Genomic DNA, 20,974 nt, shown 5'->3' on the forward strand with positions numbered 1-20,974 from the left:
CTATATATCATCATGAAAAAGGATTAAGGACTCTTACATGAAAACAAGTTTCCATGAGAGTTCCTAATCTACAAGACTCTCCGACTTTTGAGGGAATCGGAGAGTAAAAACTTCAATGAAATACTCTAAGACCACAATGGTCTTCTCCCTCACCTGAGGCGCTTTATCTCATCACTTCAACATTGTTTCACCAACATGAGCATTACCGCTAGCATCCACTTGACCCAAGTGCAAACACTTCATCAAGCAACAACAAATTGCAAACAAATTCAGACACTTTAATGCATTACAACTTAATCATAAAATAGATATAAAGCAATGATAAACCTTTATAAAATGTCAATTTCATTTATAAAAGATGTTGTAATATTCTAAAGCTGTCAAAAGAATAACCAAAGTAAATATAGAAATAATTAAGAATAGTTTTATAGGTTGCAACATAACTCAGTCTGATACTATAATTGGCCTATAATTGGCCAAATTTATATTTTTTTTTATTTTTAAAAGAATCCAAAGGCAACAAAACCAATTTGGGACTTAGCTTCTACACTTATAACATGATACAATTTTGCAATACAAAAGGAATAAGCAGTTCATTTTAGAATGGCAGTGGCGTGTAACATTAATTGTGACTTCTATGAAACAAAGTAAGACTAATATAAAATTTCATGCCATAATCTCAACCTAATGGAAGATAAATAATTAACGTGTGAGATGCTAAAACCAAATATAAACAAATAAAGGTAATTGAAAGAAATAAAATAATTCTCTCACCTTCTCTATCTACTATCATCATAAATAAAGGGTGAAGCATGAGAGTTTGCTGCGAGAAATTTGGAGATGGAAAGACATATGATCATATAGGACTTAATGATAATTTAATGTTGAATAAATTTGGATTAGTGAGAATGGGAAAAAGAGATTGAGAAGGGTCACAAAGAGAATGAAATAAAACAATAGAAATATGATTTGAGAATAAGAGGATTTTGAGAAGTAGGAGACTGCTCTTTCAAGAATGGAAAATATCAATATTCAAATTGAGTTTCAAATTGTAACTGATCAAGCAAGTGGTTAGAATTCATGCTTTGCAACTGCAATGACATGCTAGAAAGTAGCGTAGGCTTATGATTTTGTTTTGAATTATAAATAATATATATAATAATTGTAACTCTAATTGATGCATATTCATAATGTGATAAGTTTAAATAATTATAGCTCAAATGATTAAAAGATAAAAATTGATAACCTAATCACAATATTTTAGGATAAATGTTATGATAGGGTTATCAAAATGAATAAAATCAGCTATATTATTCAGTAAATTAATTACCAAAATATGAATACACATAAAACATATGTAATGCAAATTTACAATCTAACACTTAACTACAAGATAACTAATGAAGTTATCGTGTAATAAAATGCAATTTCTATCTTAAATTATATTTTTGAATAATATCTAACACTTAACTACAAGATAACTAATGAAGTTATCTAATCATAAATTTATTGGATAAACATTAAAAGATCAACAACTCATCTAAAAGTCACGTTTATCCATCTTTAGATTAAATAAAATCCATATATTTTACTCGCATGAGAATAGAAATGTCCAGGTGTTACACATTCATCCATCATCTCATCTATGGTCCAACACCTGTCTCTAAGGATGAGTTCCTCTAAAACACACTAATAGATACCCAAAACAATCAGCAATGGTAAGTTATTTATACGTAGGATGAAAATCATTCTTTTAAGCTAGAATTCTAGATATCACTTAAAACTTATATTAAACTCATTGATCCAACCTAAGTTATCATAACTAAAATTTCATCATCTAACAAAAATAAATATACATATGGTTTTTAAGGCATTCATACTTATGCACTTTAATACTTGAAATCCACTTTTGCAAAATGAATCAGTACCATACAGTGTTGTGATAAAGTTATAAATTTAATATGCGTTTTTTTTAAAATTTGACCAGTCCCTTTCATTTATATAAATAAATATGAATTTTTTATAAAAAAAATACAAGTGCATACGCATACGTAGAGTAGTACAAAGAATGCACACACGCATTATGCTCATTTATAAAAAAAATTGAAAAACAATTTATGTAAAATTCATCAATATCCATATTAGAGGAATAATCTTCAAGATTTAAACAAGATAAGTTTTGTCACCCAGTATAAAAATAAAATTCAGATCTATCAAAAAAACTGGAAAATAAAATCTAAATGAGTTTAGATGTGATATTATATACTTAGAAACCATTTTAAAAAGACCAAACTTCCCAAGTAAAGCAAATCATTTCTCAAACCCCTATGATTGGAGGTCACTGTTGCATTAGGGAGTGTAATAATGAAATTGAACATAAGAATAAGATATGTGAAACTATGCAAATTTGGATTTGTCATACTCAGTTGTCAATGAGAGAGGCATCACACTAAACCTAAAATTAAATGAAGAAAAACAAAACTAAACACAAATTAAAATATGGAGTGAACTAAAAGTGTTGAGCATTCCCTTACTTTAGTGTAAATATGCTAGGTTATGTGCCCAAGAGGAAAACGACAAAGAAGATTTTGTAGTTAAGAGATTTTAAACTAGGGTTTGAAGCACAAATTAAAATATGTAAATCAAAAGATTATATAATAAATAGATTATATGCAGATTATATAATTATATATAACAAACGTGAATTAAGGAAAGGAAATGGGGAAAACACTATTTGAAAATTTATATACATACACATAATTATTATAATACTACTAACAACATATGTATTTACCTTGTAACATTATTTAAGTAGTATATCTATATATTAACACTAATCTATAAATATTATATATATATATATAGGATAAAGTGGTAGTGAATAGTTAGTAGAGATGGTAAAATGGGCATTGCCCTCGGGCGCGCCCACATAGCCCGCATTTTTTTGCAAGCAGGGCATAAATTTTTTGTCCATTTGCCCGGTCGCCCGGCCCGTTTTGCCCGCCAAGTTTGCGGACATTTCCGTTGGGCATGAGGGCGGCCCATAAACATAGTTTAAGGAAAAAAGTAAGAAAATTTTAGATTAGTTATGATGTAATGTGATTTTTAATCCCTACAAAAATTGTAATCTAATGTAATTTGTTAAACTTCATATAAAATATCAAAAAATTTGTTAATTTTTTATCTTCAACTATTTTATTTAATTTCATTTCATTTATTATATGAATTTTTTATATTTTTAATTATTCAACAATGCCCGCGGGCCGCCCATTTTAAAATGGGTAGGGCATTGAATTTTGTCCATTAACCAATACGGGCATGCCTGCGCCCGCTTAAATTTTTGCAGACATTTGCGGGCGCAAGCTAAACGGGTTGGGCAGCCCATTTTGCCATCTCTAATAGTTAGGAATAATATGATTAAAGAATAGAAAAGATAAAGATGATGATGTGATCTTAAATATGTTACGGTAAACATTATGATAACCATAACCAATTTAATCAGAATACACAAGAAAAATAATGTTATAATAAATAATATATAAGATATTATTTAGTAAATTATTATGAAAAAGATAAATACTCCAAATATATAGCACTTCTAAGATTATGAATAATTTAATATAACAATAAAATAATACTTCTAACATAAATTACATTTTTAAATAACATTATTTTACAAAATTCGTTACTGAATGGTATATTCACTTAGACATGAGGTAGTTGATAAAATAAGTGGTTGTTCAAATAAAACAATAATCACAAACATATTAGATGAATATTAAAAGATCTATAACTAATCTAAAAAAATTATATTTAACTTTAGATAAATTTACCAAAGTAAATTAAAAAATTTCACTCACATATCTAAACAATAGAAAATTGTTGGAGTTACACCAGGTATCAAGACTTACAGAAACTCATTGCATTGAAATCTAACTCTAAACATATACTTATTGAACTCATTGCATTGAAATCTAGCTCTAAACATATACTTATAGAACTCATTGCATTCAAGTAGGAGAAGATCACCTGAATTTGGTCAAAAGTGGTTGACACGGTTGGGATGCGTTAAGGCACACTGTGGTGTATGGATTTCTAGAGGTTGACATAGTCACATTTAGGGATGGCAACGGGCACGGATGGACGCATATAGTATTTTTCCATGTTCAAACCTGCAATATCTGAGAGCACCTGTATGGATAGTGGATATCTGCGGGTATCCAACGGATTTTTAATTTTAATTATATATTTATTTAGTTTGTAATAATCAATAAGTAAAAATAATTATTACATGAATAATATGATATTTATATGATAAATTTATGATCATAGTCAAATATGTATCATTAATTATGAAATAATAATAAAGTATATGATATATAATCTTAACATAATAAGAAATATATATAAAAATTTAACTAAAAACTAAATATATAAATTTGCGGATACCCACCGGACAGGTATCACAAAATCCGCTCCTGCCCATAAGCTATTATTGCAGTTACTCGTTGCAGTATTTCCAAAGGTATCCACAGGTTGAGTTTTTTTGCCATCCCTAATCAGGTCATGTATTAGGGCACAATTGTGTATAATACAGTGGAGAACACAAATTTACTCTGTTCATAGGCAATTTTCTCAAACATTAAAACTATATTGATGTGAAAGAAATTTTCAACAAAACATGATTTGTTCGACCATTGTCTTTTCTTTTTTCTTTGGACTTATTTTCTTTACTTATTTTTTATTTGTTTTTCAAGCTTAACTTTTGCATCTGTTAATGTCATACATATAAATTCAGAAAACAAAAAAATGAAAGTGTTACAACTAAAGGTTGTAGTTTCCATTTGCTCTTCCTAGAGCTACCTCTAAATACAACTTGATGTGAACCTCCTTTAGAGGATTCTTGAAAATAGTCATTTTAGGGGAGAATACATAAATGGATTCGTCGTAAAAGATAAGGTTGAATATGGTAATGGTAAAAGATAAAAAAAAAATGAATATATGAATGGTGCCACATCCAAAGATGAATGATAAACCAACGGTCAGGTGTTGCAAATGGTTATTAGCCTCATGATATGTCTCTGATCGATTATCTAAGAGCGAAGGAGAATATTCCTCACAATATTCACAAAGCACTCTATATATTCAGAAAATTTTAATGCATATAGATCCATCCATCATAACTTGATAAATAAAGGATTGGGTCTTGTATTGATTTCATGTTAGGTAGGAGATTCACTATAAGAACATAATATTTGATATAAAAGTAAGTATTATTAATCTACTTAATTGTGTTAATTTTAGAATCATATTAAGAGATTGATTTAAATTTATAACTTACTAAATCTTTGTGATAATATGTAGATTGGGTTTGAAATTATTTGAAAGTTTGATGAAGATTGAATTGGATATAGCAAAGGTTAGATTGAAATTGATTATAAGATTGGTGGAGCTCACAAAATAAAATTTTAAGAGATTTGATACTGAATATAGATATAAATTGTGTAATTTCACTAAAACTCATGATGTTATTGTAATTTATTCTAGTTATTATTAATTAAGAAAATAAAAACATAAATTTAAGTATATTTTATAAATTCTTCAATAATAAATCATTCGTAAACACATAGATGTTGATAGGTACTTTAGTTGGGCAAAATAATTGACATAGTCAATATTGACTAGGGATAGTGCCACGTGGAGGTGAGGGTGTGCAATTTATAATTTATGTAATTTTAGTATTAATGTTTTCATCTTTTTATATATATATAATATTTATTATTTTAATTTTTAATATATGTTGTACACTTTACTTCCAAATCCAAGTCCAAGATTCATCAGTGATATTAACATTAATTTTGGTAAAATATGAACCTTAGTTGTCTATCATCCCATTGAAAGGAAATTTATTTGTCTTTTCTCATTTATGTTAATATTTTTCTTTCCTCAAAATTAATCAAAACATTCACCAAAAACAATACAAAAGGAGAAAACAGGTATAGCAGCCATCAGAATCATTTGACTTACCAAACCAGACATAAACAATTCCTAAATAAACCTACAAAACCAATCTCGCATTAAACCAATCTCCATTTTCTCCATCTTCTACCAAATGGGTCTCATTTCCTATGCTTTTGCAGGCATTGGTTTCATTCTAGTTGGGGCCCACGAAGCCCTCAACACCACTCTCTTTAACACAAACCATTCTTCTTCTTCTTCTTCTTTCTTTTTCATCTTTCTTTCAATTTTCTCTTCCTCTTTTGTCCTCAACTCCTTAATTTCACTTTTCGATGCTAATAACTCAAACGACGCCGTTGGTTCAGCTTTTCAACTTCAGATCCTAGCCGTCGCTTTAATCTTCCTGTTCTACTCTGTAATCGCCCTCTTAAATAAACATCTCCATCTCCCTACAGCTCTGCTGGGACTGATTTGTAATTTCGCATTCGTGGAAGAATTTCTCTTATTCTACCTTCAAAGAAAAGACACTGGCGGCATAGAGAATCGTTATTACGATCTATTGCTAGCACCCCTGGGGATTTGTATTTTCTCGAACTTCCTCGAGTTAAAAAGCTCGAAATCGAACGCTCCGAGATTAGGCCGAGGAATTGGCCTGATTCTTCAGGGGACATGGTTTATACAAATGGGTTTGTCGCTTTTCTCGAAGAATTGGGTAGCTGAGGGTTGTTCTTTGCACCAAGTGAGTAGAGGGAATTATAGTTTGAGATGTAATGGACACCCTGAGTATCATAGGGCTAGAGCTATTGCTACGCTTCAGTTCAATTGCCACCTTTCGCTTATGGTTGTCGTAGTTGTCGCGTTGTATCCTTTGATCTGTGGGAAGGATGGTGGTTATGTCGACTCTTCTAAGTATAGGCCGATTGGAGCCGAATTGCAGTCTATTCAGAATTCGGCTAACTTCACATTGGATTCGGATGGCGATGGTGATGTTGATGATGATGATCATGAGATTAAGGAAGGTCACAATGTGGCGGATCAGAAGGCAATTATTGTGGAACTTGGTTTGAATGGTCATGTCTCTCATCCATAGATGCTAGGAACCGGGTACGCGGTTCACTTAGCTACATAATTTGTTGCTTTTTGCATTATTATCATAAGATTTTCTTTAAAGCCGTGAATTTTTATGTCATAGGCGTGATTAATAAGTAAATCTTGTAACTATGCTTGAATTGTTGAGATGATGGTTGAATCTTTGAACCATGTCCTATGATATGTTTGTATTCTGTTTTCAATGGAGAACATGTTCCACTTTGTATAGAGGGGTGTATATTGATTTGTTCGATATTTTCAATTGCTTAGTTTTGGTTTTGGGCGCACAATTCATTTGCATACATGGTTCAATATTTTTATAGTATTATTACTAAGTTCTATTTAAGCATATGAATGGTTGATGAGTGAATTGGTAACTATGATCTTGTTATTGAGATAATGATTGAATCTGTGTTAGCCTTGTATTTTCTTTGCAGAACAAAATTCACTTTGTAGAAAGGGATTTATATTGATTTGTTTCATGTTTTCAATTGCGTACCTTTTGGTTTTAGGTCTATCTGAGACATATTAAACCATGCAGAATCTTCAAATGGTGTTCTGTTTTGTCTTTTCTAGTATATGTGACTTCATGTTAAGGGGCTATATGATTTATCTGATTCCGTGTAGTTGTATTTCGAAAAAAAATTACACTAGTATGTATGTTGGGCTATGGTTAGCAAAAATTGATTGTTTGGCATGCAGGAGATTAGAGCCTGTATGTACTTTTCCATCCATTTAAACATAATTCACTTTGGTTTTGGAATTTAGCAATTCGTTTACATCATTAAAGCGATTTAGAAACAGGAAGTTATAGTCTGAAATTGTATGTGCCTGGGTAGTTTTATAAAAGAAGTAAAAAGTTGAAGTAAAGTGAGATCTGTTGAATGGAAAAAAAGCATATTATCTGGGTATTTGCCTTCATGATTTTAGTTCAACTGTTATTTTTATCCTAAGATGGTGAACTTGGGTGCAACGATAAGGTTGCCTCTTATTGACCAAGAGGTTAATGGTTGAAATCAATGTTTTAAATTGCGGTCGCGGTCACGATTGCGATTGCGGTTACTATGATTGTGGCTGTTACAGTGTGAATTATTTTGTTAGTAAAAAAATATTTTTGATATCGATGAGGCCCATGCGTTTGCATTGGGCAAATTTACCTATGTAGTGTAATTTGACCAGAAAATTACCAATAGTGTAACTTTTATACTTATTACCAATATGGTGTATTTCTTCCTAAATCGTCAACCTAATGCCCGATTTCCATGATTTTTTTTCTCTTGGACCCACATAACTCGGCAACATGGTTGAAGTTTTTTTTTTAACATTTCCTATGGAAATCGTTGATGGGGAAGGAGTTTTCAGAATTTTTTTAATATATACTTTAGGGCTAAATCGTGAATAGCATAGGAGGTTTATTTTTTTAATCACTTTCAATAGAAATCGTGAACTGGGATGGAGTTTTTGGTTTTTTACTTTAAACCAAAATCGTTAGTAGGGTAGGAGTTTTTGTGTTTGCCCTAATTATTCATAAATCGTTAATGGCATGAGAGGTTTTGTGTTTGCCCTAATGTGTAAATCGGCAATGACATAGGAGTTTTAGACTTTTTTTTTGTTATAATTTTTATTTTATTTTGGTTGAGTTTTATGTTTAAATTTTTGTTATAATTTTTGTTAATTACCAACCTATTAATATATTTTACAAGACTAATATTATTAAAAAGAAATATTACAATATTAAAATTTTAATACATTAAATCCGAAAGAAGTTTAATGACGTATATGTGATGAAGTGCCACATGAAAGTGGTTTTCTTTTTCTTGGCGGCTGAACTCTTAATTGTTGTTCATTCCGCTGCGAGATTCTCCCTCCACCACGTGTCGCCAACTGTGGCTCCTCATCATCTGAATAATCTTTATCTTCATCAACATCCTCAACCAGAACTTCGTCATCATTATGTTGTATACCAGAAATGTTTGTAAATGTCATAGTAGGACAATAATATTGTTGAGAATCGTATGCCGATATTGGTGTAGTTGAAGTAGTAGCAAACATTAATGGTAGTGAGATTTGAGAATTTGATGACAAATGATTGTATGAATAATTATAATTTGCGAATCTATACGGTTGTTGTTGTTGTTGATGATGACAAATGAGTAGGAGGAGCTTCATCAATATGGGTAGAGTATGCATTGAGATATAGTTCAGTCAATGCTCCCATCATTTCACGGTCAGATGAGAAGACGTCACATAAAGATTGTGTGAGATTTATAAGTGAAGCTGGAGGACGACTCTGATCACAAATTCTTTTTGCAAATGTATACTGAAAAATTTAGAGAAAATTAGAAGTAAATAATATAATTAAAGAGAAAGTTTAATTTATAAAAAAAAGTTACCATTCCATCAGAGTGTGTTCCATCTCTATATATGTATCTTCTAGTCCTTTTTAAGTAGTACTATATATACTCAGAGTAGTGGTTCAAAGGTAGGGTGTTTGCGGGTAAACCATCGACATAGTTATCCCAATTATTCCATATTTGAATCCAGCGACGATGCTTATGTGATCAGTTACAATCAATTTTGCCACGTAAGTCAACTTTATGAAGTTTTTCACAATTCACTAGATCTTGTGGAATTGGTTGACCAAAACCAAATTGCCTCATAACCCGATCAGTAGAGTGTCATTCCACAATTGCAAAACATATTAGTGGCACATGTGATCGGCTTTTCTCCGAGATGTTTGGCAGGAAAGGCAGTTGAGAATATGGCATCCACCGAAACTGGTGAAAATGTTACTTAAAAAGTTAATATAATAAATATTCAAACATAAATATACAAACATAATAATATACCTTTGTATATAAAATATATAAATATAAATATACTTGATCAACGCGCATACGGTCAAACATTGCACGTATGATATTAACATCATGTCCAGGGATGTTGGTGGTGATTAAATGTTGTGACCACTTATTATTAATCATTGTTAGTTAGTCAAAAAATTTGAATAAATTTTCTTAATTAAAAATTTACAACGATAAAAATATCATTATATATCCTTACTCCCTACAAACAATGGTAGTATACAAATATTTATATTTCACTCATATTTACATATAATAGATCCTAAGTTTCTAACTATGTATATTGTGTATATGAAGTAGTATGACAGAGTATAGAAACATTTATTTTATATATAATCATACTCACATATTATATAAGATTTTAAATAAATTTTGTTAATTAAAAATTTACATGTAATGATAAAATTAATATATACCTTTTCACTAATGGAAAATAAGGTGTTGTTGGGTCGCGCAGTCTTGGTGCAAGATTTTCAATGCGATCATATGTCCATGATTGACGGAGTAGTAGACTTCCTCCAATCTCTTTTTGATTACTAATTATTGCTGCACGACATAGTCCTCGATAAAGACAAGCCAATACAGTTGAGCCCAAACTGTATTGGAATGTCTTCGTTAAGTCCTCAAGCAAGGGGAGATATATAAGGTGGACTTGGTTACCTGATGTATCTGACATGAGAAATCCTCCGATCATTCTTAGAATAAATGCTCTAGCATGTTGTTCAATAACAACTTCATTAGCATTCTCAGGCTGATCACGAAATGTCCTCTCAAACCAAGTAAGTTTCACTATCTGCCCCATTAATTCATTACCTACTGAAATTGCACCCAAGAACCGGATGCAAAGTGCTTCCCAATCCGTACTTGTCACTCTAGTAACAACTTCTCCTTCTATCGGAATGCCAAGTTGGTAAGCCACATTCTCAAGAGTGACGGTGGCCTCTCCACATGGAAAGTGGAAAATATGTGTTTCCGGTCTCCATCTCTCGATCAATGCTAATAATAGATGATTGTTGATTTCTACTGCTCCAAGTGTCAACAAGTTACCAAAAGCAGTGTTGCGGATAACTTGCAACACTGGTTCAGAAGGTAATGATTACCAGAAACAAGATCTAGGTCAAAAATCACATTCAATGTCATTCCAGACATTGTTTGAGATATGATCATTTTGCATTGTAAGTAGGGAAGTGTCAATTGGCCCTAGATTAAGATACTCCATAACAAATTGTGTATATGTGAAGAAAGCCTGAATATGAATAAGGTGTGAAGAAAGTGTGAAGTGTGAAGTGTGAATGCAAATATTTATAGTGATTGTGTGGGAAAGAAAGTGTGAAGTTAGTGAAGTGTGAAGTGTGAATGTGAAGAAACCTTATTGTCATTAACCCTAACTCGTCAACCTCATTGAGGAATTCTATAACTGAATTGAAATCGTCAAATTCATTGATGATTTATTTAGGAAATAGAAACAAAATATTTGAAAGTAACTCGTCAACCTGATTGGCAACTACTATACATTAAATGAAATCGTCACCTGGAGTGTCGAGTTCTTTGTAAATCGTGACCCCAAATGTCGATTTTCTTTCAAACTGAAACCCTAAAACGTTAACTTTTGCATGTTACTTTCTGGAAGAAATCTCTGCAAAATTTTAGTCAAGGAATCACTACAATATTGGTCATTGTTTAGTGCAATATTGGTCATGTTTACTGCAATATTGGTCAGTGTTTAGTGCTATATTGGTGAGTGTTCACTACAAGGAATCACTGCAAGGAATCACTGTAATATTGGTCACTTTTTCTCTGCGTTGAAACACTGCAATATGACTTAGTCAAAGAATCACTTTTTCTCTGCATTGAAACACTGCAATATGACTTAGTCAAAGAATCACTCTGAATCTATGCAATAGTAGCTTTATGACTTATATGTAGCAATATGCAATAGTAGTCAAAGAATCACTCTGAATCACACTGCAATATCACTTCACATATTAATATATTCGCATAATAAAAATAAAGATTACAAAATAAACTACTCATTATTGAAAGGTTGTGTAGAACTCTCATCAAGTTATCTAGACTGTATTGGACATGTCTTCCTATTATGCCTATTACTTCTACACCATCCACATTTTTTAATTTATTGAACATGAATTTCATCTATCTCATTAGAGCTGTCAAAACGGGCTACCCGGACGGGTTCGGGCTAGCCCGCTTTTAATTCAGGCTAAGATGGATCGGGCTAAAAAGCCCGATTATATTTTATGTTTTTTAAATTGAGGCCCAAGCCCGGATTATTTATATTAAAAAAAATTAAATAACTTAAATTTTACAACCTATTTAGTATTTATACAAAAAATTTATAAAAAAGTAAACAATTGTAACTTTTTTGTCGCATCTTCTACTAAAATACTTTGAAGGTCTTGAATTGCCTAATCATAAATCATAATAATATAATTGTCAAATATTAAATTATTACACTTTAGTCAAAATATTAAATTCATAGTAACCACAAAGTATTAGAAAATAGAAAACACATACATAAAACAAAATCAACATTCTTCTCATTGAACAATTGATTCTAAACCTCCATGAGAAAGTTTTACGTCTTCAATATCAATGACATCTCGCTCATCATCATCCTCTTTATTATCATATTCTACAATAAAAATTAATTATGATATAAAATTGAATGATTAGTTTAAAGTATATAGGAAAATTTGAACTTAAAAAAAACTTACCGACAAAACCATGTAACCAACTACGTGTGCACAAGAGGGCTTGAACTGTTTCATCATTTAAAGAACTTCTATACTTGTTTAAAACTCGAGCATCAATGCTAAAAGCAGATTCCGATGTAACTGTAGTTATTGGAATGCTTAATATATCACAAGCCATCTTTGAAAGAGTAGGACATGCACAACTTCGATCCTTCCAATAAGATAAAACATCAAAACACACATTTTGTGGTATTTGTTCTGGATCTGCTTCTAAATATATATCAAGTTCGCTTTTCCCACGAGAGGTTATTCTCTTTGTGTTCTTATGTTGTTCAAACTACAAAATAAATAGCTAAATTTATTAAACTATAGTACTATACATGCATATGAAGAATGAAGAATGAAAAATGAAATAGTAATACAAAATTTGTAAAATTAACTTACACGGGCTTGGTATAAGGGTACTTGAAACTTCTTTTCATTTCCTCCTCCTAATGAAGATGAAGCATGCACTTGCGAAAGACTCTCATTTGATTGATCATCCTTGTTGACATATTCATCATAAAGTCTATACAAATTCATTTGGATCTGTTTCACCTTCTCCACATAAAATGGATCTACTTCTTCGTATAAACATTGCACAAAATCAAGTTTTTTAGATGGATCAAGAATAGCACCAAATGCCAATACCATAGTATCTTCACTCCAATACTTTTCAAATTTGGCTTTCATATTGCAAGCCATTTGTTGAATCACCAAATCTTAATTTGTCAATATAGAGTTCAAAAGACACTCTATAGTCCATATTTCCCCCAAATACAAATTTGATGTGGGGTAAGAAGAACCAGATATCAACTTTGTAATATTGTTAAATGGTCTCAGAAAGTCACATATTATTTCAGCTCTACTCCACTCATCTTCTGATGGACACCAAATATAATTTGTATCATGCAAACTAAAACTAGTAAATACACGTCGATAATTGATTGCACCCTCAAGCATTATAAAAGTAGAGTTCCATATAGTGACACAATCAGATCTCAACCTAATTGATGTATCTATCCCACCAACCAATGCAACACAAGCAAAAAATTGTCTTGTTCTACTTTCACTAACCTTAATATATTTCACACTTTGTCTAATTTTTTGTAATACCTCACTAGCAACCTTCAAACCATCTTGAACAATGAGGTTCAAGATATGAGCACAACATCTTACATGAAAGAATTCTCCATTAAGCAACAAATTTTTTGACAATCCTAAATGTTCTTTGACATGGTTTTGCATATTGTCATTTGAGGTAGCGTTATCCAAAGTGAGGGAAAAACCTTTTTTTCAATTCCCCATTCTCTTAAAAATTCCATCACTTTCAATGCTAATTCTTTCTCGGTATGTGGAGGTTTCATGTGAGCAAATGCAAAAATCTTACTATTTAATTTCCATTCAGTATCAACATAATGAGTAATCAAAGAAATGAATCCATGATTCGTGCATGCAGTCCAACAATCAGAAGTTAAACATACCCTACCAGGAATTTCCAGTAATTTTGATTTTAACTTTAATTTCTCAATATCATAAAGTTTCATCACATCACTTGTAGTAGTATTTCTAGTAATAAATCGACAATCATCATTTAAAATAGGAGCATGAAAAGTTGAAAGTTAAAAGAGTGGATTGAACATGAAAAGTTGAAAGTTAAAAGAGTGGATTGAGCATGAAAATGAAGCAAGTTGTGAGTCTATGATGTAACCTGGGTGAAGCACTGAAGCTGACAAATGGAGACTGGAGAGTGCAAGATTAAAGTGTGAAATGTGAAACGTTGGTGTTGTTGTTGTTGTTGTTATTATTGTGAAATGTGAAATAAGCCTCGCCCAAGCGAGGGAATGGTCGCTCAAGCCATAATTCAGAGGAAAATCACCAGAAAACACTGATATCCCTGGTCCAGGCGCTATTTCAAGACAAAAAACTTGATGGCGAGGGAGCCTCACCCGAGCGAGGGATCCTCGCCCAAGCGAGGTATCCTCGCCCAAGGGAGGTGATCAGGCATGCAAAATGTTTGATATGGCGGCCTGAACCCGGCCGGATAAACCCGGCCCGAGCCCGATTTTAATATGGCCCGATAAGATCGGGTTAAAAAGCCCGGTGTGAACAATATACTCTTGATTTAATACCTGAGCCCGATAAATTTTCGGGCTTTAACGGGCTGGCCCGGTTGACCTGGCCCGTTTTGACAGCTCTACATCTCATTATGAATGCGTGTAGTCTTCGGTCTTCCACTTCTTTTCCTTCGTATAAGAGGATTGGGAATGAATATTGGACCTGAATATGGGGGCCAATATTCTTCATTGCCAATCGGTTGAAACTCACATCGATATACGTTAAGAAGATTATCCAGCCGGTAAATTGGTGACATAAATTGACCACAATCTAAAGCCAATGAAGCGCATGTTGTGATTGCATGAGAACATGGCAATCTTAATGATTGAAATTCCTCACAATCACACCAACTGTTGGCTAGTTTAACAGTGTAAAGCCTCTCTTGGCGACCACCAGATCTGGATACAACTTCAACCTCAGAGACTCCGGTCTCCCTTGAAAAAGTACGAGCTAGTTGACAAGTAGATTGTCGCTGATTTTCTTTCATCACTTTTGTCAACTCTTCGCAATATATATGTCATGTCCTAATCATGTTAGAAGCTTCATTCCGATGTTGAATGAACCATTCATTTAGCTTGTAGTATGTTGCTCTCATTAGGGTTGTGATAGGAAGAGCTCTAGAACCTTTCAGAACACCATTAATGCATTCTGCAAGATTCTTGGTCATGTGGCCAAAACGTCCACCTTCGTCGTATGCTTGACTCCACTTTTCTTTTGGAATCTGGTCCAACCATGCACCAGCTCTCAGATGTTTTTGTCGCAACAAATTCATCATCCGCTCAAATCGTGGTCGCATCAACTCATAACCTACAAATTAAATATAAAATTATATAAATTTACAACATAAAAAACATTTACAAATTTCAAATAAAATTAATACATACTCATTTGTACGACTTTGTCTTTAAGATCAGAATCTCAGAATTTTTTATTGAAATTACTAACAAGATGACGAATACAATAACCAGATTGTTCACTAGACCATCCTATCAGCTCGCTTTGGAGTGCAGCTAATAAACCTGTCCCCCTATCTGATATGATACATAGGTTTGGTTGAGGGGTAACATAAGTCTTAAGATTGTAAAAGAACCACTCCCAAGCTTCTTTCGTCTCTCCTTCAACAATGGCAAAGGCAACTGGAAATACCCGTCTGTTTCCATCTTGTGAACTCGCTATAAGCAACGTTCCAATATATTTCCCAGTTAAAAATGTTTCATCCACTTGTATAATTGGTTTGCAATATGCAAACCCATCAATGCATGGTTTGAAAGCCCAAAATACTCTGTCCAGAATAAATCGACTAGGGTCTTCCATGCCATGTGAAATATGCTCATGTGTTTGATATTTTACAATCGTACTGGAAGAAAAATATTGTAGAACATTCACCCAATCACCATAAATTTTGGCCAATGCCACTTGTTTTGCCGTCCACGCCTTTCTATATGTCAGTGTATAACCAAATCGACTAACAACCTCTTTTACCAGTGCCTTAACTAGTATACTTGGATCTGCAGATACTAAATTAACAATAACGTCTGCAATGAATGATAAATTTAATTTGTTGTGATCTTAAGAAATCAACATAGATACACAACTGTGTGTTCCATTAATTTTTTTAATCTCCCAAATGTCGCGTTTAACATTAAAAGAAGCGTGAATTCGCCACTCACATCCGGCACCAAAATGTGTACATTTGCCAACATATCTATTTGGTCTAGACTCATCAACAACATAATCAAATGAATTTTTAATATGAAATTCTCCGATAGCATTTATTGTGGCTTCTTTAGATTCAAATTGCATCCCAACAAACAGGTTATTGTTATTATTGTTCATTAAACCAGTTGTATGACCAAAATCACGACCAACTTCCGAATTTGTGTTACGAAAAATGATGATGGAGTATTATATGTCATCCTACAAGATGAACCAACATCCAATTCGACATCCTCCTTGTCACTACATATTTCAAAGTCTTCTTTATCACTAAAGTCGCTAACAATATCTCTTAGAATAGTCATCTACATTTAACAAAATAAGAATATTACAAAAAATTAACAACTAAATATAACTAAGTTAAAAACAATAGGATAAAATATAATAGATCCAAGTGATAATACTAACCTACAATAAAGTAACAATCTGGAAGAAGTGAATAGCTCCAAATGAAAAATATGACACTCCCTTTCAATTACAAGTTTCAACAACAAAGAGAAAGAGTGCATTTCACGAACAAGTTTTAGGGTACAGGGTACATGGTTTAGGGTTTGGGAAAGGTAGATATACACAACTTTATCTTATAAGTGGAGATGCTATTTCTAGGATTTGAACCCGTGACTTCATAGTTGAATATGTATGATAAGTGGAGAGGCTATAAGTTGTTATTGTTTACCCTGCAATTATATACTGGTGGGGTATAATATTCTCACTCTTCACATTTATCAGGTGTTATTATTGATGACTATGTATGATAATTGGATGAAGATTCAGCAACAGAATGGTCATTCTCTAGTTGAGGTTAGAGGGTAGGGTACCTTCTTTTCTGGCTGAAGAGAAACCCTGTAGGTCTATAAAACTTTATATAGTTGAAATTGAGTTGTATCCTTAACGCTTTGTGATATGTTTTGGATTGTGATTCTCCTTTCGAGTGTAATATTCGTGTATATTTTTAAAAGGTTAATTTTGTAAGTGTTTTAATAAGAAAACAAGATTAAGAAGTCAATGAGGAAGAAGTTATGTTGTTTTATTGAAGATGTTATGTAGTAGCTTTTTACATGGCAAATAGATTAATTTAATCCATGAATACGTATAAATTCATTAAATCACAATTTAAATTTATCCAACCAAACTTAATGGAGGAATTCTAATTTATTTATGAATCCATTTTAAAAGATCGAATGAATATTCGATCTATTTAATTTTTAATTGAAACTAAAAACACTTTTGAAAAAATCATCCTTTTAAAAAACTACTATTCAAAAAACAATTTTTAGATAACTGTTTTTTTTAACACTCTTTTTAAAATTGAGCTTTTTTAATTTATTTAAGGAGCACTTTTTGAAAAGGTAATCTTTTTTCTTTTTTGTACTTTTTGAAAAATTAGTTTTTGTAACAATTTACAAGCATCAGACAATTAAGGTTTTATATGTAAAAAGTTTAATACATATTTAGATAAAGAATCAAATATAGGTTACTACAATAATTTAATTTAATAAAGAATCAAATAGAGAATCACTTAGAAGAAAGAATTTAGTTTAATAAAAAAAATTAAAGTGAGAAGAGAGTTGAAATAGTCCATATGCTAAAATATTAGCATTTAATTTAATTTGTTTTTTTGGGATGAATTAGATGTTAATCCAAATAAATATTTCTATGCACATATGTATGGATTTAATTCATCCACAATTAAAATTATATATTGGATTATATTAGTTTAATCGTTAGTTTTAATGAGTGAATTATGAATAATTTTACCAACTCTAATATTAAGTCAAAGTTTTCTATTAAGTCAAAGTTTTCTATTAAATATTATTATATAACAATCTCTGTTTTAAAAAAGAACTTTAAAGGAGAAGTTTATATCATGTGAAATAAACTTTTTATAATTATGCTACTTTTGTTTTAAAAAATAAGTGAATCGCCCTTTTTCCTTAACTGGCCTCGTTTTGCTTTAGAAAAAGAATACTTCTCTTTAACCATAAATCAATAAATATCTTCCAAAATCTTATTTTGACGATCTTTCATAAATTACACAAAATCTCATATGAATGGAAAATAGAATAAGAGCACCAACAAGAAATTAAGTTAGTAGTGTAAGACCTTAATAAATTATAAGATAACTAAAATGTTAATTATTCGATTCCTGATAATAATACTTGTTGAAAAGGACAAAAAGAGATTGATTTCTTATCCAAAAAATGAGAGATACTTCTGATAATAACAAAAAAAAATCAGAGTCAATGCTCTTGATCCAACACGTTTTATCACATTCCCAGAAATCAGCAATATATTTGTTGAGCATCATTAAACTAGTTAATCAGGTCGAGGCTTCAACTCAGAGCCAGCCTTGATGCATGCAATTTAATAAGGGGTCCAATTTTTCATCTAATAATTTCAATATTTTTATATAAAAATGTTTTATTCTTTCTGAATATGTTCAATGATACATTTGTTAATAATAACCCTGTACTTATTAATTTGTTCAATTTTTTATTGTAGTTATTATTGTATTATATTATCATATTTGATGTTAAATTAATATCTTCATCTGTTTATATGGACAAAATATGAAATCACTCAAGACTTATTAAGAATGTAACTACAAATATAAAAAGAAAATATATGTTTAACTCAAGTCTCAATAAGTAATAATAATAAATGAACAAAAAAAATGAAAATATGTTACCTTCTCACAATTTTTATGAATTTTTTTGTTGTTGAAACATTAGTGTAAATTATTTTAAGAGATACTCAATTTTTGCCCTTATAATTTAATTTCAATTCTGATTTTCGTATAATTTTGATTTATAAATTTTATTTATTTTCTTCAGTAAGGGCCCATTTTTGTCCTGCATAGGGCTTAGAAAATGTCAGGACTAACCATGTGTTCAATTCTTCATGAGAATCATATTTAGTGTAGAGTACAAACAAATTGGTCATCGACTTTTTTTATTCTCAATTGGTCCCTCAACTATGTACAAAAAAATTGGTCCATCAACTTTGTTTTTGCTCTCATGTTAGCCCTTTCATCAAAAACACTTGTAATACCTTTGACAATCATCTATGTTTCTTTTACATTGCTGAATAAATGAGCAACTGAAAGTCACACTCCATGTTAAAACTTAAAAGGTACCTAAATGGAACTCAAATCCTTTATACCAAAATTTTTATATATATTTATACTGATCCAATAAGATTTTGTCAAGTAATAAATAACACGCCTCATTTAATTTCTCATTGATTGTCATATTAATACATTTAGATATTTGGCAAAACATCATTGGATTGTTATAGAGACATATGAAACTTTTAGTATAGAGAATTTGGATTTCTCAATGATTTTGTGTTCACACTTTTACCCTTCAGAACTGTATCATTTTATGTACCATTGATAATAACTCCTAGAGCATCTCTATTCCATTTTCTTCCTCTCCAAGTCTTGTAACTCATGAAATGGAATGTCGACTTAAGTGCAACAAAACTTAGATTTGAAATGGAACAACGACATACACGAATTGTGGTGGTGTTGTCTATAATTGTCGAAGCTCGAGGTTGACATCATGGTGGTGATTTACAAATGTTTTGTCATAAAAAAATGAAAAAATATAAACTTGGTAATTTGATGTTAAATCTCATGAAGTAAACTTCCTTGGTTATTCTCTTACGAGTAAGACATATAAAATCTTTAGTAAGATAACTCTTGTCGTTAAAGAATTTATACATCTTTCTTTTGATGGACTAACCCCACTATTGAGGAAAGAATTTTTATTCTTGAAGAAGATGGAAGAAATTTACTAATACATCAAGAATAATGTTTTAATTGAAGAACACAATGATATAGAGCAAGTGAAACACAACAATAAAATACCTCAATTAGAAGACCAAACTCATTATAATCTACCAAAAGATGGAAAACTCATAAAAATCATCCAATAGACAACATCACCAAAAAAGATATAGACAAGAGAGTATCAACACATATAATTTCAATGATGCATATTTAAATATGACTTTTGTTTCTCAAAGCGAACCATTTAGAATAGGTAATGCTATAGAAGATGAGCATTGAATTCTAGCCATGCAAGAAGAACTCAATCAATTTGAAAGACATAGTGTTTGGGAACTTGTCCCAAAGCCTACGATTAGACAAATCATTGATACTAGATGGGTCTTCAGAAACAAAACTAAGGAAAATGGGATAATAGTTAGAAATAAGGGGAGACTACTAGTTCAAAGTTACAATCAAGAAGAAAGTATATATTTTGAGTAAAATTTCTTATGGACAAATGGTTATGAACTTCTGACCTTGGAAGTTTAGTTTTATGTTTTTCATCATATGTGTGCCTGAGAAATTATTGTTTTTTCTTATTTTTGATAATGTCAAAGGGGGAGAATGGTTTAGCCTTGTTTGATTTTTATTTCAGGGCATTGAAGTCTTAAATTGTTAAAAAAGGAGGAGATATACAAGATAAG

The 20,974-nt window shown here is 31.3% G+C and overlaps 4 protein-coding genes and 1 long non-coding RNA gene across 5 annotated transcripts; 1 reads left to right on the plus strand and 4 right to left on the minus strand.

Moving 5' to 3' along the window:
* Positions 15-10,024, minus strand: LOC109360804. The gene is made up of 3 exons (XR_002109219.1): positions 10,015-10,024; positions 1,537-1,540; positions 15-237 (listed from the first exon to the last, which is right to left on the minus strand). It is a non-coding gene; the product is annotated as an uncharacterized LOC109360804 (long non-coding RNA).
* Positions 6,019-17,507, plus strand: LOC109360802. Its single transcript, XM_019605930.1, has 2 exons — positions 6,019-7,062; positions 17,228-17,507. The coding sequence occupies exon 1, from the start codon at positions 6,113-6,115 to the stop codon at positions 7,046-7,048; it is 936 nt and encodes a 311-aa protein (XP_019461475.1). The 5' UTR covers positions 6,019-6,112; the 3' UTR covers positions 7,049-7,062; positions 17,228-17,507.
* LOC109359764 (serine/threonine-protein phosphatase 7 long form homolog) lies at positions 10,107-11,610 on the minus strand. The gene is made up of 3 exons (XM_019604459.1): positions 11,532-11,610; positions 10,328-10,988; positions 10,107-10,113 (listed from the first exon to the last, which is right to left on the minus strand). Exons 1-3 carry the CDS (start codon positions 11,608-11,610, stop codon positions 10,107-10,109), a joined length of 747 nt encoding a protein of 248 aa, XP_019460004.1.
* On the minus strand, positions 12,459-13,634 carry LOC109360803 (zinc finger BED domain-containing protein DAYSLEEPER-like). Its single transcript, XM_019605931.1, has 3 exons — positions 13,070-13,634; positions 12,647-12,962; positions 12,459-12,564 (listed from the first exon to the last, which is right to left on the minus strand). Exons 1-3 carry the CDS (start codon positions 13,367-13,369, stop codon positions 12,470-12,472), a joined length of 711 nt encoding a protein of 236 aa, XP_019461476.1. The 5' UTR covers positions 13,370-13,634; the 3' UTR covers positions 12,459-12,469.
* On the minus strand, positions 15,300-16,618 carry LOC109359765. Its single transcript, XM_019604460.1, has 3 exons — positions 16,453-16,618; positions 15,742-16,317; positions 15,300-15,589 (listed from the first exon to the last, which is right to left on the minus strand). Exons 1-3 carry the CDS (start codon positions 16,616-16,618, stop codon positions 15,300-15,302), a joined length of 1,032 nt encoding a protein of 343 aa, XP_019460005.1.

This window comes from Lupinus angustifolius, chromosome LG11 (assembly GCF_001865875.1).
Source record: "Lupinus angustifolius cultivar Tanjil chromosome LG11, LupAngTanjil_v1.0, whole genome shotgun sequence".
NCBI lineage: Eukaryota > Viridiplantae > Streptophyta > Magnoliopsida > Fabales > Fabaceae > Lupinus > Lupinus angustifolius.

Coding starts and splice junctions, on each gene's coding strand:
- LOC109360803 (XM_019605931.1), bottom strand. CDS start 13,369: ATGGCTTGCAATATGAAAGCCAAATTTGAAAAGTATTGGAGTGAAGAT. Junction 12,963..13,069: donor TACCCTTATACCAAGCCCGT/GTAAGTTAATTT, acceptor TTTATTTTGTAG/TTTGAACAACATAAGAACAC. Junction 12,565..12,646: donor TTGGTTACATGGTTTTGTCG/GTAAGTTTTTTT, acceptor TTTTTATTGTAG/AATATGATAATAAAGAGGAT.
- LOC109359765 (XM_019604460.1), bottom strand. CDS start 16,618: ATGAACAATAATAACAATAACCTGTTTGTTGGGATGCAATTTGAATCT. Junction 16,318..16,452: donor TACACATTTTGGTGCCGGAT/GTGAGTGGCGAA, acceptor CATTCATTGCAG/ACGTTATTGTTAATTTAGTA. Junction 15,590..15,741: donor TAGTGAACAATCTGGTTATT/GTATTCGTCATC, acceptor TTTAATTTGTAG/GTTATGAGTTGATGCGACCA.
- LOC109359764 (XM_019604459.1), bottom strand. CDS start 11,610: ATGACCAATATTGCACTAAACAATGACCAATATTGTAGTGATTCCTTG. Junction 10,989..11,531: donor GCAGAGATTTCTTCCAGAAA/GTAACATGCAAA, acceptor CTTCTGAACCAG/TGTTGCAAGTTATCCGCAAC.
- LOC109360802 (XM_019605930.1), top strand. CDS start 6,113: ATGGGTCTCATTTCCTATGCTTTTGCAGGCATTGGTTTCATTCTAGTT.